This window comes from Halyomorpha halys, unplaced genomic scaffold, assembly GCF_000696795.3.
Source record: "Halyomorpha halys isolate HHAL.00 unplaced genomic scaffold, Hhal_1.1 Scaffold205.1, whole genome shotgun sequence".
NCBI lineage: Eukaryota > Metazoa > Arthropoda > Insecta > Hemiptera > Pentatomidae > Halyomorpha > Halyomorpha halys.
Genome location: NW_027110335.1, coordinates 1,425,114 through 1,443,254, shown reverse-complemented (window position 1 = coordinate 1,443,254; position 18,141 = coordinate 1,425,114). Strand labels below are relative to the sequence as shown.

Genomic DNA, 18,141 nt, shown 5'->3' with positions numbered 1-18,141 from the left:
AACCCTGATAAATATCAAAACATCGACCCAAATAACATAAAATAAAGTCTAAATAGTTTAAAATAATCTGATAATGGTAATTGAAATGTTCAATTAAACGAATCTATATTAGAGGAAACAAGGAAGACAAAAATAGGTTAATTAATTGAAAATTCAAATTCTCCTATATAATTAATTAATAAAAATTTTGAGGCCATAAGTATCTACTTTATGGGGACATCTAAATGATGTTAATGTAGGTTAAAAGAGTAGACATTTAACTTTCAACGGTTTACAACTTACAAGTTATAATAAAAAATAAACAAAATTCACAGAGAACCTGCCTAAATTCTAAATTTTTTAATATTAAAAAGATTGGCCATATAAATATTTTAAAAAACAGGGAAAATATCTGGTAATAAAATTTCCTAATCATAAAAAATCATAATTTTTAACTTATATTACACAATGGAATAAAATTGGACATGTTAATAGGGAGGTAAAAAATGCATATTGGACATATTTTTATGTGGAAACAGCTAATGCCTAATATAGAGCATTGCTTTGTGCTACAGAGATAGATGAATGCGTGGTAAATATGGTTAAAAGAATCTTAAATATACACATATAAAATAGATACAAATTGTTGATAAGAATAACTTAATTGTTACAATTGAAGGATACAAAGATGCACAAGTATGGAACAATTGTCGGGAAACGTTATACAAGCAAAATATAGAATAGTTCATATTTGGAGGTAATTTAATACATTAATATAATGTTGAAAAAATATACATAACTTTTGAGTGACAAAATTCATATTTCTGTTAATGTAAACGCTGAGGTCAAACTTTAAAGATTGGCGTGCACAGGCGTTTTTTTGAATTGTAATCAATTGTAATCGAAATTTTGGTAATATATATTGTCCCGTGCGTCAAAATAACTTCTCTTATCTACTCTTGGATGGAACCCACTTATGGGTCTGTTAGCTGTAAGGCTAAGTGGACTGCTAACCTTCATTAAAACATAGTCCCTCATTAAGTTGATTTGAGGGTTTGGAGAGACACCTCCAGACACGAAACCGGGGGACTGGCGCTCCTAGTATCGATTATAGAGCTACTTGATTGACTGCCATTGACCGGAAGTGTTAAAAATTGACGGTCAACGATTCTAGTTTAGAAGGGGGGGGGAAGCCACGTGTTCGTTCTGCTTCAAAGGAGCCTTTTAACCAGTCCAAGTCCGCCCTCTGGCTTTTTCTATAAATTTTTAGTGAGCTTTCTCTAATGCATTGACCACCTGCCTGTTTTTTGTCCCTAGTGGTATTTACGGTTTGTATTGTTCTTATACTTTTATTGTGGAGAAAATATAGGTCATTAAATTTTATCAATAGATCAAAACGTTTCTTTAAATAAAAATACAAAATATTCGACCTCTTAAGAAAAATTAGTCTCACCCAAGCATAACTGCTTTCCTTTTACTTTAACTTACGTATTTATGGAATATTAAGGAGAAGTATATTATAAGATCGTGCCAAATTTCTAATTCGTTCGGGATGGAAATACATCTTTTAATAGTACATGAGCTGGGAGGAAAAAAAGGCAGTTACTTCACCCACATTTTTGATTACTTTATTGAAAACTATGTACTATTACTAGTCAAAATTTATGAGTCTGCCAACTATAGGTAGGGGGAATAAAAAATATGGGCTAATACAAAACGCCTAAAAATTCATTCGAACCTCTATATATTTAAAACTACACTACAAAAACTAAAAAAACATTATTTAAATTAGAATAAATTTGCTAGAATATTAGATCTAATAGAATTATTTACGTTCAATAGTTCTCAAGATATATCTTTTTAAAAAGCAACATTTCGTAAAAATGTACTGAAAGATTAGTATTTAGTGAAATTATTTTCAAAGATTTTTATCTCAAACATTATTCGACGTATTAATGTCTATTAGCACACAAATTAAAGCTAGTTTAATGGACTATAAAGTATTTTATGACGTTTATCTTTTTAGGATTAGTAGTTTTCAGGATATTTGCTAAAATAAATTGATTTATAGTTGTTCGAACAGTAAGTTTGATTTATGAAAAATTATATCTCAGGAACCATTCAACGTACAGATATCTGCTAGCGCTCATCGCTAGTATTGGTTTTTGTGGTTCCAGACCCAGAAATCAGCCGCAGTTTAAATATTGATAATTGACAGAGGTAACCTTCTTGTTAATTATATCATATTTCTCTTATCACAAATTAAACAATATTTTCATCTAAACTAAACTGTAAACTACTTACTTATACTGAAAACATGAGCTTACAGTCAACAACGCACTGCGAATTGAATAATCGGATTTATATCCAGAGCGTGAATAAGATATTAAATGTCAAAGTTCAGATTCACATCATTGCAAGCTATCGAACCGTAACAGATATTATAAGAAGTCTCCTAGAAACAAGTAAAAAGGTCAAAACATGTAAAAATGTAACGGTCCTGCTTGATAAATTGATGCATAAATCAGTCCACGAATAACTCAAGTTTTCCATTACTTATCAGATAATCACTTAATTATGTACTTAAGTGACTTTCCTATCACATGACTTCAATCCAGGTATACATAAGTAAGGCAAGAGAAGGACAACACTGACATCCAAATGTGAAGAATTTATGCGATCTGTCTCCACTGAACTTCAAAAACTGATTTTTTTTTTTTTTTTAAATGTTTGTATTTGAATTAAAAATTATTTTATAACTTGAAAAATAAACAATTTAGCTTACTATTGCATCTAATAATGCAGACTCAACATTTTTTTTTAGAATTTCTATCCAAGATTAGTTTTTGTAAGCAAGTTAATTATTATAACAATCGTACATATATTTTTTACGGTACTAGAAACACCTTTTCCTGCTCTCAGCGGTGATGGATTTTGAGGAATGTGATATCAAACGAAAGAGAATTTCATGAAGGTTTGATGAATCTCAATTTCGATTCTAGAATTCTTACTAAAACATCCATAGAAGTCATTGAAAATGTGAGAGGCTTAAAAACTGCGACAGAGATCAACTGAAAAATCAACTGATCGAAAATTTTCAAATTTAATTTTATAGATTTCGAAATAAATATCTATACCCAAGTGCATAAGTATTGGTCCCTGTGGCTTAAAGGCCAAAAATAAAGCGTTTTTAAGATGCTGCATGAATTAGGTACGGGTCAAATCATATTCAAAGACAGCGCCATTGGATTGTTATGTGACGACTGAGCCAATTGCATAGTCGTTTTTATTATTGATAGCTGAAATTATTCATCTAGATAGCGTCAATGTTTTGAAACAAGTTGAGCTCAAGATCCTGAAAATTATTGGGGTTTGTCTGTCCTGTGAATATATAACAATATTTTTGAACTAAAGAATTAACAGATTCATAGGTTTTATTTCTCATCTTACATTTTGACCTGCAACATTGAAAAAAATACTGCACTAACATGTTTCTCAATATGAAAGGCTCAATTGATTTCCATTTTCCATGTCTCAAATTCAGACACACGGGTTCCTACAAAAATTCGTAGCCTGCCTAAAATGAGACCTCATAGCTAGACCATAGATGAACGGACGACCTATACAATAGCGTATACAATTCAGGGTTAATATAATTTTAGGAATAGCTGAATCTTAACAGTAAAACTGGAGGAATGTTTTCCAGGGGAGCAACGTAATTATTCCGCAACGTACGTATTACGTACATTGTGGTTACTTTGTAACAATCCTACGAGCTTTAGGACAGTCAGTGGGAAGATACCACGTAATATCTTTTGTATATATCCAATTACAAATGAAATCAAACTTTTTTATTTTGTAAAATGCGCTAATATTAAAGCAAAGCGGTGGTATGTTATTTATCAGTATATGAACTATGTTTGTGTGTATACCTATATATATGGAGTGATGAGAAATATATATTTGTGGATCTTAATCGTCAGTTAATAATACAACTTGAGGCTGATTATTATCTTGCTTCAATATAGTTCTCATATTGACTGATCTTCAAGACCCATAAAAATACATATTATTAACTGTTAAAAGTTTTCAATATATGTATATACACAGACAACCTTTATTACTTATTATAGTAGGTAGATGGTGAGGTGCCTATAGTGCAGACACGCATGAAGATTGTGGAGTTTAAGGGCCGGAAAATTAAAGTCTCTCGGCCTAGCTTATCCCCTGCCTAAATCGATTTCTTCCATCCTCTTTCTCTCTCCCATCTACTCGCTAATGTTCGTCCGAATCATTGTGTCAGAATATATATTCATAATTATTGTCTGGATAGGAATTTAAAAAAGGAAGGTTTAAACGCCGAAACATGACAAATAATGACGTACAAATTAAAAATTTTTTTCTTCAACGATAAAAAATATTTTAAAGAATGCCACTATTAAAAATCTAGAAAATAAATCTACGTAATCGAAAGACTGTTAGTTGTTATCGTTTTACTGTTAAGATTTAGCTATTCCTAAACTTATAGTAACCCTGAATTGTACATGCTGAGATCTTGTAGCTAGATCATAGGTCATCCGTTCATCTCTGGTCTATGAAGTCTCATATTAGGCAGGCTCTGAATTTCTTCACAGACGATCCGCCCTAAAATAGAGACAGCGACTCACACATACACCTACTTACTGAAACCCATTTAGACACATGCTTCACACATATTCGGGACAGCTAAATAAAAACTCACATAAACAACCTACAAACATTTTAATAAAAAAACTACGTCAGAATACTCAATCTCCATAGCACGTAATTAACAAAACACTGCACACATACCTTCTGTACAAGACCACGTTAATACATCATACAAGATATTTCATGACTTGAACTAAAAAGGAGCTGGATGAGGGATCTCTTTAGCTAACTTATGAAATCAATTAACATCAAGAGGAGGGTAGCTGTCTCTTCATGCCACTCGTGCCATTGTAATTTTGCAACATATCATGTTTTCTCATTCCCTTTAATATGAAGACTGATGTGAATGAATAAAAAAAGTCGATAAAGAAATTTAAAAAAAAAATTAAACTCAACTTTTCGCGCCTTTACGCAGATTACGTTTTTTGTGTTATTATCTCTTATGAGATTGTGACATGTCGTACAACGACCCAGCTACTCGATTTTCTATTTGAAAAGTCAGATAAGTAAGACTACCCCGGAGGGTGGTCGCAAAGGGTTTCACGCCCTTGTTAAATTTTTGGTACCTTTTAAATATTGCTCCATTAAACTATCTTAAGTCTCCTCTTCCTGTTTGACGTAAATATTTCAAAAGTGATATAGGATCGTTGCCGCCTAGAGATCTTAGTTGGGCGGCCGGGAAGGATGCATATATACATAAGTATACATAATTATTGATTAATAAAACTATTAAACTTTCTTCTGTCTTTCAGATTCTTTTACTTTAGATAGTTGTTGAAAGATTACATAAAACATTGTTATCAATATTTCTCAGACATTTACCCAGCATAACGTTTATGGCGTAAAGCGAATAAGTATTGCCTTAAATACAGATCCCAAAGATGAATCCTCTAGCAATATGGCCCGAGAGGTATTATGAATGATAAAAAACATTACAATGTCGGAGAGAGGAGCTAAAGAGGCATTAGACCTCGCGACTGGGCAACGGAGATACGTGAGAAGGTAATCCTAGGATCGGACCCCCCGATTCAACTGATAATAGTGAGGGAGGCTAAACAATCGGCTAACCCTTCCTCATAGCCCTTCAACAATAGCCCCGCAAGGAGCAGGATTAGGGATTTATCCCTCGTATATTTGAACCTACAGGTACCCTCCAAAACCGCTCCTTTCAATCCCTATTCATACGTAGCCCAATGTAGGTCCGGCCCTTCATTGCAGGCAGATTAGTACATGTTCGATTTCATACCGCACGATGAACTTTGCTATCCCCTAATCGTTTAATAGTTTTATTAATCAATAATTATGTATACTTATGTATATATGCATCCTTCCCGGCCGCCCAACTAAGATCTCTAGGCGGCAACGATCCTATATCACTTTTGAAATATTTACGTCAAACAGGAAGAGGAGACTTAAGATAGTTTAATGGAGCAATATTTAAAAGGTACCAAAAATTTAACAAGGGCGTGAAACCCTTTGCGACCACCCTCCGGGGTAGTCTTACTTATCTGACTTTTCAAATAGAAAATCGAGTAGCTGGGTCGTTGTACGACATGTCACAATCTCATAAGAGATAATAACACAAAAAACGTAATCTGCGTAAAGGCGCGAAAAGTTGAGTTTAATTTTTTTTTTAAATTTCTTTATCGACTTTTTTTATTCATTCACATCAGTCTTCATATTAAAGGGAATGAGAAAACATGATATGTTGCAAAATTACAATGGCACGAGTGGCATGAAGAGACAGCTACCCTCCTCTTGATGTTAATTGATTTCATAAGTTAGCTAAAGAGATCCCTCATCCAGCTCCTTTTTAGTTCAAGTCATGAAATATCTTGTATGATGTATTAACGTGGTCTTGTACAGAAGGTATGTGTGCAGTGTTTTGTTAATTACGTGCTATGGAGATTGAGTATTCTGACGTAGTTTTTTTATTAAAATGTTTGTAGGTTGTTTATGTGAGTTTTTATTTAGCTGTCCCGAATATGTGTGAAGCATGTGTCTAAATGGGTTTCAGTAAGTAGGTGTATGTGTGAGTCGCTGTCTCTATTTTAGGGCGGATCGTCTGTGAAGAAATTCAGAGCCTGCCTAATATGAGACTTCATAGACCAGAGATGAACGGATGACCTATGATCTAGCTACAAGATCTCAGCATGTACAATTCAGGGTTACTATAAGTTTAGGAATAGCTAAATCTTAACAGTAAAACGATAACAACTAACAGTCTTTCGATTACGTAGATTTATTTTCTAGATTTTTAATAGTGGCATTCTTTAAAATATTTTTTATCGTTGAAGAAAAAAATTTTTAATTTGTACGTCATTATTTGTCATGTTTCGGCGTTTAAACCTTCCTTTTTTAAATTCCTATCCAGACAATAATTATGAATATATATTCTGACACAATGATTCGGACGAACATTAGCGAGTAGATGGGAGAGAGAAAGAGGATGGAAGAAATCGATTTAGGCAGGGGATAAGCTAGGCCGAGAGACTTTAATTTTCCGGCCCTTAAACTCCACAATCTTCATGCGTGTCTGCACTATAGGCACCTCACCATCTACCTACTATAATAAGTAATAAAGGTTGTCTGTGTATATACATATATTGAAAACTTTTAACAGTTAATAATATGTATTTTTATGGGTCTTGAAGATCAGTCAATATGAGAACTATATTGAAGCAAGATAATAATCAGCCTCAAGTTGTATTATTAACTGACGATTAAGATCCACAAATATATATTTCTCATCACTCCATATATATAGGTATACACACAAACATAGTTCATATACTGATAAATAACATACCACCGCTTTGCTTTAATATTAGCGCATTTTACAAAATAAAAAAGTTTGATTTCATTTGTAATTGGATATATACAAAAGATATTACGTGGTATCTTCCCACTGACTGTCCTAAAGCTCGTAGGATTGTTACAAAGTAACCACAATGTACGTAATACGTACGTTGCGGAATAATTACGTTGCTCCCCTGGAAAACATTCCTCCAGTTTTACTGTTAAGATTCAGCTATTCCTAAAATTATATTAACCCTGAATTGTATACGCTATTGTATAGGTCGTCCGTTCATCTATGGTCTAGCTATGAGGTCTCATTTTAGGCAGGCTACGAATTTTTGTAGGAACCCGTGTGTCTGAATTTGAGACATGGAAAATGGAAATCAATTGAGCCTTTCATATTGAGAAACATGTTAGTGCAGTATTTTTTTCAATGTTGCAGGTCAAAATGTAAGATGAGAAATAAAACCTATGAATCTGTTAATTCTTTAGTTCAAAAATATTGTTATATATTCACAGGACAGACAAACCCCAATAATTTTCAGGATCTTGAGCTCAACTTGTTTCAAAACATTGACGCTATCTAGATGAATAATTTCAGCTATCAATAATAAAAACGACTATGCAATTGGCTCAGTCGTCACATAACAATCCAATGGCGCTGTCTTTGAATATGATTTGACCCGTACCTAATTCATGCAGCATCTTAAAAACGCTTTATTTTTGGCCTTTAAGCCACAGGGACCAATACTTATGCACTTGGGTATAGATATTTATTTCGAAATCTATAAAATTAAATTTGAAAATTTTCGATCAGTTGATTTTTCAGTTGATCTCTGTCGCAGTTTTTAAGCCTCTCACATTTTCAATGACTTCTATGGATGTTTTAGTAAGAATTCTAGAATCGAAATTGAGATTCATCAAACCTTCATGAAATTCTCTTTCGTTTGATATCACATTCCTCAAAATCCATCACCGCTGAGAGCAGGAAAAGGTGTTTCTAGTACCGTAAAAAATATATGTACGATTGTTATAATAATTAACTTGCTTACAAAAACTAATCTTGGATAGAAATTCTAAAAAAAAATGTTGAGTCTGCATTATTAGATGCAATAGTAAGCTAAATTGTTTATTTTTCAAGTTATAAAATAATTTTTAATTCAAATACAAACATTTAAAAAAAAAAAAAAATCAGTTTTTGAAGTTCAGTGGAGACAGATCGCATAAATTCTTCACATTTGGATGTCAGTGTTGTCCTTCTCTTGCCTTACTTATGTATACCTGGATTGAAGTCATGTGATAGGAAAGTCACTTAAGTACATAATTAAGTGATTATCTGATAAGTAATGGAAAACTTGAGTTATTCGTGGACTGATTTATGCATCAATTTATCAAGCAGGACCGTTACATTTTTACATGTTTTGACCTTTTTACTTGTTTCTAGGAGACTTCTTATAATATCTGTTACGGTTCGATAGCTTGCAATGATGTGAATCTGAACTTTGACATTTAATATCTTATTCACGCTCTGGATATAAATCCGATTATTCAATTCGCAGTGCGTTGTTGACTGTAAGCTCATGTTTTCAGTATAAGTAAGTAGTTTACAGTTTAGTTTAGATGAAAATATTGTTTAATTTGTGATAAGAGAAATATGATATAATTAACAAGAAGGTTACCTCTGTCAATTATCAATATTTAAACTGCGGCTGATTTCTGGGTCTGGAACCACAAAAACCAATACTAATTGTTAAAGTTTCATCCTTCAAGAAGATAATAAATTTATGGATTTGCTAAATCATGCTTACAGATAAAAATCAATTTATGACAAAGGAAATACTAAAAACGTCCAGCAAAATATAATTAAATTTACTAGTTTAAAACTAGTACACTAAGGAAAAATAATACATAATAGCATCAAAATAACAATTTAAGAATCTAAAATATTATCAATAATCTGAATATTTATTTTTTTTAAATTAAAGAGTACTCATGATAAGAGAGGGGTTAGGCATTACAGTCTTTCCCCTTGTGCAAACCCCCACCGCACTCAAGGTCACTCAACTCATTTAAATAACAAAATAATATCAATCCACAAAATTGAAAATCCATGTTCTTTAAATCACATTTTAATTTATTTAAAATGATCCTTTTGTGCTGTTTCTCAATTTAAATTTCGTTACAACCTCGATCGAGTTAAGTTATTTATTCATTACAAGGTCAACTGCTGATATTACTTTTTTATACCTCAAAGATGGCATCCGTCACAGATATAACTATTACTAAAGTATAACCTATTGATCTCACAAATAATTTTTTACTTAGTATAAGGATTATTAGGATACATTGGAGGATCCAGAAAATGGGCACAGGGGGTAAATAAATAATTGATAAAATGAAATCAGTATCTGGTAATAGAATTAATAATTATTATAATTTTTTTTTTAGAATTTATCCTTCATTTTTGAGTTCTAAACAAAAGTAGCATTCATGTATTTAGTAGTAATGTATTATTCTAATTATATGGAGCATTTTAGAAATATTTTTCCACCTTTTCACAAAGTAAAAGCTTGAAATGTTTGGACGATTTTCTTTATTAATGAGATCCTCAAAATGTATAAGCACCTATCTCCTATTATCTATATACTTATACGAGATACAGCATCAAGAAAACATCAAATATTTATTATACTGAACAAGGTTTCATTCTTTCAATGTCCGTTTATCCTATATATAAGTATGATATACTCAATGAGTATAATTTACGGCATAACTAATTAAAACTGAAATATTTTGTGAATAATTAGTTTCGGTATTTAAAGTAATGATTTATGAGTTTTTCAAATAAATTTCCTACCTCATAGGTATTTGAAATTTTTAATTAAATAAAAAAATAGAAACTTAAAAAAACAAAAACAATAAATCATAAAAAAAATTAATTAATTTCAAACAATTTACATTAAACAAATTAATGAATAAGATTGAAACAAGGTGTATTGTAGAAAATAGATACCTCTAGGTAGTTCACGAGAGAGAGAGAGAGAGAGAGAGAGAGAGAGAGAGAGAGAGAGAGAGAGAGAGAGAGAGAGAGAGAGAGAGAGAGAGAGAGAGAGAGAGATATGCTTTATTCATTCATGCTTCCCAAATACACCAGGTTGCTACACACACAGCATACTAATCAATTCGTGATCGGACATATATAAATTACATATTTTTACATGATATAATAAAATAGAAAGAAAACATTTTTTTTCCCACAGTTTTCTTTTACAATCAATTTCAGTCTACACACTAAAAACAAATATTTCAATATATTACAAAGAAATATACTAAAAAGACAAAATTGATATACTAGCTTGATGGATATTACAAAGTTGGTTGTTAGAGTCTACAATGATTTACATAAACTAGTGTAGATTAGGAGTAATAATGTGGAAAAGACATCGATAGGCCTGGCACCAGTTGCTGGAGAAGATACAAGGCTGACTTCACTGAAGAGGATACGGGATATGTCGGAGGGTGAGGGGTACGCCGAAGAACTGGGGTAGTTCTTAATTTAATTAGCACTCGCTTGTTTTCAGGAGGATGATTTGACCCAGTACCATACTTAACTAAAAATTAAATCACTTAGAAATTTTGAGACTGTATAGTAAAATGTTATGAAAAAATATCTGTTTACACCAATTTCTAGTATCCTTTGAACGAAAAAAATATTAATATGCTAACAATAATAAAAAAGTAATATTCTATTAGAAATCAGTATATTAATATAAAAAAAATATATGTGATCATGTCATTCCGATAATTTCATTTATACTTAAAATATTGTTTTTAACATCTATTTGACTTGTATAATTATAATATTTTTAGATTAGGAGTGGGACCTGAATGATAATGAAAAAAAAAAACAACATAAAATTGGTATTAATTTTTTTAAAGAAGGAATAACTTATTGTACAAGATTTAAATAATCAATTTGTGCACATTTTAATTTATATTTAAGAAAATAAAATAGATAACATAGGCTGTGATGACCATTGGGTTTTACGCCCTAAAGCCCTGACGAACAACAAGTGGTGATGAAAGAATATTCATAAATAATATTAACGTATAAAAACTTATCGACATTATAATAAACATTATTATACGGCTTATTATAAACATGTAATAAATATTTTTAAAAAATGAGAGATCAATTAAGAGATCGAATGATTCATTAAACAGCGTAACACAGAAATTTTAGTTATTTGAAATAAAAATAATATTTTAAATTCATCAATATGTGTTAACTCTAATAACGTCTTATTAGAGTAATAAAGATTTTCCAGGATTAAACGTCGATAAGTAAGGATGGAATAGTCAACCAAAAATATAGTTTATTGCTACCAATTTCACCTTCTTGTTTCAATCCGTTATAAAAAGAAAATTAATTTCAATTTCTATCCCCCCTATCCTCTCCCCCCCCCCAAAAAAAAAACAAAAAAAAAACATTTCTTTCATAAAAATCCAAATTACTCCTGTTTCCAAATTAAAACAGTGCTATTCGCTTGATACGGCTTTCATTGAAGGTGTTTTTAATAAAGCAATCCGACAATTAAGTGGATACAAATACCAAAGCTTTGTGAGCGTTTTGTCATTTGACTATGTAGACTTACGTACAGCTAGAGATATCAGATGGTGACTATTATCTCAAAGGTATTAAAGATAGTTTCAGTGTTTCTATTAGACGCAACTGTAGTCATCACAGTATTATTAATTTTGAATGGTTTTTATTGTTTGTGCACTACTTATATTTTTTCACTTAAATAGTTAATTATTTCGAATCGGTATTCATCTCTAGTATATCACAAATTAATATCATAGATTTAATTTTTTTCTAATAATTAATCTTACATTTACACGATGGTGTTCAAGTTTAGTACATAGTGAATAGTACTTCCTTCTTACTCTAGAAGGTTGTCAATCACAGTAGAAATACATAAATTATTAACAATAACGTTGTGTAAGGTTTTAGAAATATTGTACCCATATTATAAAAAGTAATCTCATAGACGATAAAGCACGTTAAAATATAGCAAATAATAGATCAATAAAAAAAGTAAAAAAAAATCTTTAATGTGACTTGTAGTTATTAGTTAGGACATGGTTTTTAATATGCAGATAATTTACTTTAATTACCGATCAAAATTTAATTTTTCTTTCCAACTTCATCTTTAAACAGGACAGTAAATTTTAACATTTTCAGAATGGTTATTTGTAAATAAACAGTCCTCCTTACAGAACTGAAATCAAATTTCAATTAATATCAACATCAAAGAGTAAGCCTCGAAAATGAGTTCCTTGGAACTAAACACTTGCAATTGCATTTACCTCTACCTGCACATCATCTATTGATTCAGGGGAGCCCTTTGGTATTATTAAATTATAGCAATACACTCCATATCGAATTTACAACAGAGCCACTAGAGAGCATCCCAGAACAATCTTATTAGGCCATAGCTTTTAAGTCACAAAGGTTAATTGAATAGTTTCAATAAAGGGGGGGGGGCCTTTTTGAGATTGAAGTGGCCGATGGTTATCGACAGTCAAATGCTTTCGGAATAATTACAGTTAGCGGCATCAAAGCCTAGCTAGAGTGGAACATATTGTAAATACACTGTATCATAGCAACATCACCCTTTCCTTACTGATCATATCACTCGACGTCATAACTTGAAAGCATTCATTACAGGTACGTACAAGTGGAAAGTGCATTTGAAATAAAATTAAAATTAAAATAAACTTATTTCTCGGCACTGATGTCTCTTTTGTTTAATTCTTAAGCCGATGACATACTGACCCAAATAGCCCGGTAGTGATCAACCAAAGGGCTAAGAAAGGAGGTAACTAAAAAAAATTAAAACGATTTTTCAAGCAAACTAATTTTTTTTTTCTGAACTAAGCTGGCTGGGTCTAGCAATTAGGAAAACAATAAATCAGTCCTTAACCCTCAACGAGTTCTTTCATCTACCAACCTTGAAAATATGTTAATTAGGTCAAATGTAAAACTTTATTTTTATTATCGAACTTATTTATTATAAAGCATTTATACATCAATATAACAATTTATAATTGCAATATGAAGTGTTTATAACAGCAATATATCTCTACACCATCATGATGGATATTCAAAGCGTAGTTTCAATTTTTTTTTTTTTTATATAAGACGCCCAGAAGGCATTTTTCAGTTTTGCTTCACCTCTTATTTTAACTTTTTTTATTTAAGATATAAGATTTTTATATTTACATATTTTCTTTAATCTTATATCAATGTTTTACACTACAAAAATACACTTATACTTATATATAAATAATAATCTACCAACCCTGAAAAAATGTTAATTAGGTCAAATGTAAAACTTTATTTTTATTATCAAAGTTAAAAGGATTGTTAGTAAGAAGCTTTTAAATGGAGCAATCCAATGAATATATTAAAAATCATATCATCACTATTTTTCTTCATATCGATATATAATATTCTGCTCTAATAAATTTCCAAAAAAAAAAGTAAAAAACAAATATATGAAATTATATGAAACCATATTTTGACAATTCTCGAAATTAACACCCTTGAACCAGACAGTCTAATGATTAATTAGAAGTTTTTATTTAAAGAAGTACTGAATCATTCACTCCTCGTTTTACAAAAAATAATAATTCAAGACATAAGTGGATGGTGATATTATGTCACAAAAATATGAATTTGATGAAAATCGAATTAATTTTTTTTTTCTATTTTCCATTGGGTCAGTTTTGTAATTGTCACAATTTTAGGTTTTAAAAAATCAGTTAATCATTTTTAATTATCTCATTCGGCCATCTACCATTTTAAATTATTTTGACTCTGGATAATCTTTTTTTCTATTTTTTTTTTTGTTTGTTATCGAGTACATACGCTAAAAGGACATAATTTTTATTTCTAATTATTTTTATGTGGCTCCTGAATATTATATAATGTACATTACATTGACATTCTTTGGCAATAATCAATTAACATTTTTTTTAATCATTAAAACTAACACAGCATTCAATAATCTACACACACATTTATTTATTCAGAATGAAGTATTTAAAATATTTTTCAAAGAAAAAGCCTCAACGTTTTCCAATGTTTCACATAACAACTTCATTCGCTCATGAATTCAATGGTTATAGTTCAAAATAGATTCTAGCTTTAAAAATATGATTATAAACTTAAGAAAAAAAACTTTTTTGTTTAAAGAACTTTATCGTAGAAGAAACAATAAAAACAAAATTAGAATTAACTGTTAACGTAGACAGTAAAATTCATCTAATTCTTCAATTCGTATTTAGCAATTATCCTATCTACATGAACTCTAAAATTGGTAATGGCTGTTGGTTGACTTTAAAAAAATAAATAAATCTTAGAGTGTTATTTAAATACAAGTATTTAATACAATCTTACAAATCAAGTACTTTCGTAGGATCAGCTTTGTTATTATTTAATCTAAGTATAATACATTTGTGCCCATAAGTTCGCCTTTTGGTCATAACTAACGTAGAAAAAAAATTATTTCAAAAAAACTTTCTCTAATCACTATATTTGAGAGAAAACGTACATTTCAAATTGATTTTAAGGCTTTAAACGCGACAATTCCCTCAAATACTAAATTAATTCTAATACAAATAACGTTTTATTCAGTATGAAAAAAGGTCACAAAAAATAATAAAATTGTAATTTTCATTTAATATTCTTTAAGTATCTAACGTAGAAGCATATGTTTTAATTTAATTAATTAATGAAAGCGGGAATTTTATTTTATTTTTTTATTTAATTAATTACGTTAATGTTGTATAATGTCATATTTCCAGTACTGCATCATTATCATATGTCATTATTGTAAAAATAATATTTTGTAGGATTGCTAAATAAACGAAAACATCTAAATAACTGAAATTTGAATTTAGGAATGGTTTATAGATATACTTGGTCAAAGCACGATATCTAGAACATCAATGACCTGTTATTGATAACGGGATGAGCCATTGCGCGATGAAATTACAACTTGACGGCCACGCCTACATATTTAGATTCGAGATAAATGTGTCACAATAATTATCAATTATTCGTAATAATTTTAAAACTGTCATTAGATTATTAGTAATTAAAACTCATATTTAATCGCAATATTTTACTTATTTGGTAAAATCGAATGAATACAAATGCACAAATACAGAAATAAATTACGATTATACTTCAATCATTATAAAATTATGTTATTGTTGTTTTATAATAGTAAATACGTTAATTTCAGTTAAAAAAAATAACATTTATTTAAATATGGAAGGTATTTAAATATAGGCACTGCATTTTCAAGAAAATTGAAATGCGTTTAATTAAGTGGAATATGATCCATTTTATTTCTTTTATAACACTGTTATACGTCATTTTATTGTTAAAATTCTTATAAATTTTTACTTTTCTGGCTACTTTTAGATACGATAAGAAAGGAAATGGTTAATTTCACGGTCAATTAATACTTTAAAAAAACTAATGATATAACTTGATAACTTGTTAATAACATTTAAAAATAAAAATTGAAATTTATTTTTTTTATAAAATTTTTGGAGACCTAAATGTCGTGTAAATTAAAAAAAGTAAATTATAACTCTGTAGATAGGTTATATTAAAATAAAAATGAAAGGCCTGCGGCAAAGAGATCCTATGGCCAGAGATGTAAGGCACAAAAGTTAGGGAGATTTGAGTGGTGGGACCTAATTTCTCTAACAAAAGGTTTTTCTTTTTCTACATCTACAACAGTCGTTTACATTACGAGTTTTTATAGTACTGTTTGTATAATTTACATCAATCAAATGTAACTTGTATATATTCGTTCGAATAAACTAATTATAATGATATTTACACGAGGAAAAATTAATAGATGTGTTCATATAACAGTATTTCACTTATAGTAAAAAAATGTTTCACACATCTGATAAGTTTTATTTCGAATCCAATTTTCAAATTTATAAAAAATATTAAATTATCAACCGTATTTTTTCAATAATCAGATTATCGTTTTAATGAAATGGACTTATTAAAACAAGAGTCAATAATTAAAGATCAAAGCGACGACTGAATTATTCAGAAAATAACAAGTCCTTGCATTCAAAGGTAATGGAATTTTAACTACCGTTCCTACACAATTGATGAAATACCGTTTGTTGGGAGATTTCCGTACTGATGGATTTTTATATTTTAGTTTATCAAAGATCGAAAAATAATGTTTTGTAATTTATTATTATCTTTGTAATTTCATTTTTGTTTAATTATATCAAATTGACAGCTTGGTATGATGACTTTTTTATAATGAGTTAATGCAGGTTACTGGTTGTTAGAATAAGGGAGTATAAATTAGTGATTATGACTATGATGATTATGATTTGATTTGACCTGATTCTGAATTTTTTTGAGAAAAAAAAAATTGAATGATGGATTAATAAATGGTCAAAATCATCTTTATTTGATTCTTGTCTGTTGAAGTAAGAAACTTTTTCGAAGTCCTAGAAAATGAAAGATTTTTTTTTACTCACAGCCAATGTTGTGGATGTTACGTAATACATTATTATGGGTGTTTTTTTTACTCACAGTACGCATACTGTTTCAATTTCTGATTAAAAAATAATATATTATACTTCATTGACAATTTTACGAATCATGATATCATTTTTAAAAAAGCGTATGCTATTGCTTTCTTGTTAAGTGTTGTAAATTTGATGTTATTAAAAAAAAAAATTTTTGTTGACGTACTATAAAAATATACATGAAAATTGTAAAGAAAAATTAAAAAGACTCACCATAAAAGGGGGACGGGTATCAGCCCTTACCATCTCAATCATCTGTACCATTTGGATGGGTTGAGCAAGCGCCAGAGTGTGTTACTAAATGTACTATATTGCACTGAGTGTACTGACTGAGTGTGAGTGCCTTGAGGCCTGGGGTGCGAGACCTTACGCTGCTCGGGGTGGACTGGGCCGGCGAGGGAGGGTGAACTTCCCCCCACCACTCACCCCCACCACCCCCCACGCACCAATGGAAACGATCGAATTCTCTCTTATTACAGATTTACAGGGGCTACCCCTCCGTTCCCTCCCCCCTCCACGTCTTTATAAAACAATCACAGAAAAGTAAAGATAATAGGACGAGAGGCTTTTAAAGGTTTAGCACGGTCTGAATAAAAGAGGAAGACCTGTGAGTGGTAATCAGTACCAAAGAGGGTCTTATTCGATAGGTTAGGAGATCTGCGAGGGGTCCAGGTACAACGAAACCATAATAACAACAACCAATCATTCACTTCCTGACCTGTCCCACAACGTTCAGTAAGTGAGGAATAACAAACGGCTGTAATGGAGAAGACACAAACTATCTTTGTTGTCCATATTCTTTTGAGTACAAAGACAAAAAACAACCTTTCTGCAATTTCCGATGTTGCTTGACCCCTTCAAATTGTTTAAAAAAATTATCAACTCTTTAATTGCAGGTTAAAGTCTTTTCTTCATATCGCACAATATTGACCTACTAACACATTTAATTTCTAATGGCAGGAAGATCTTGGTTATTCGTAACATTAGCGCCAAAACTCGCTTACAAAAAATAATATTAAATTTGATATT

The 18,141-nt window shown here is 30.5% G+C and overlaps 1 protein-coding gene across 1 annotated transcript in view; it reads right to left on the bottom strand.

The window, feature by feature from the left end:
- Positions 1-17,487, bottom strand: part of LOC106679453 (CUGBP Elav-like family member 4) — a gene marked incomplete at its 3' end in the record, with an annotated part of 264,560 nt that extends 247,073 nt beyond the window's left edge. Inside the window, exon 1 of the mRNA XM_067048492.1 lies at positions 17,326-17,487. Coding sequence (XP_066904593.1) covers positions 17,326-17,376 — 51 coding nt within the window. The remainder of the gene's footprint in view (positions 1-17,325) is intronic.
- Between the last annotated feature and the right edge of the window lie 654 nt (positions 17,488-18,141).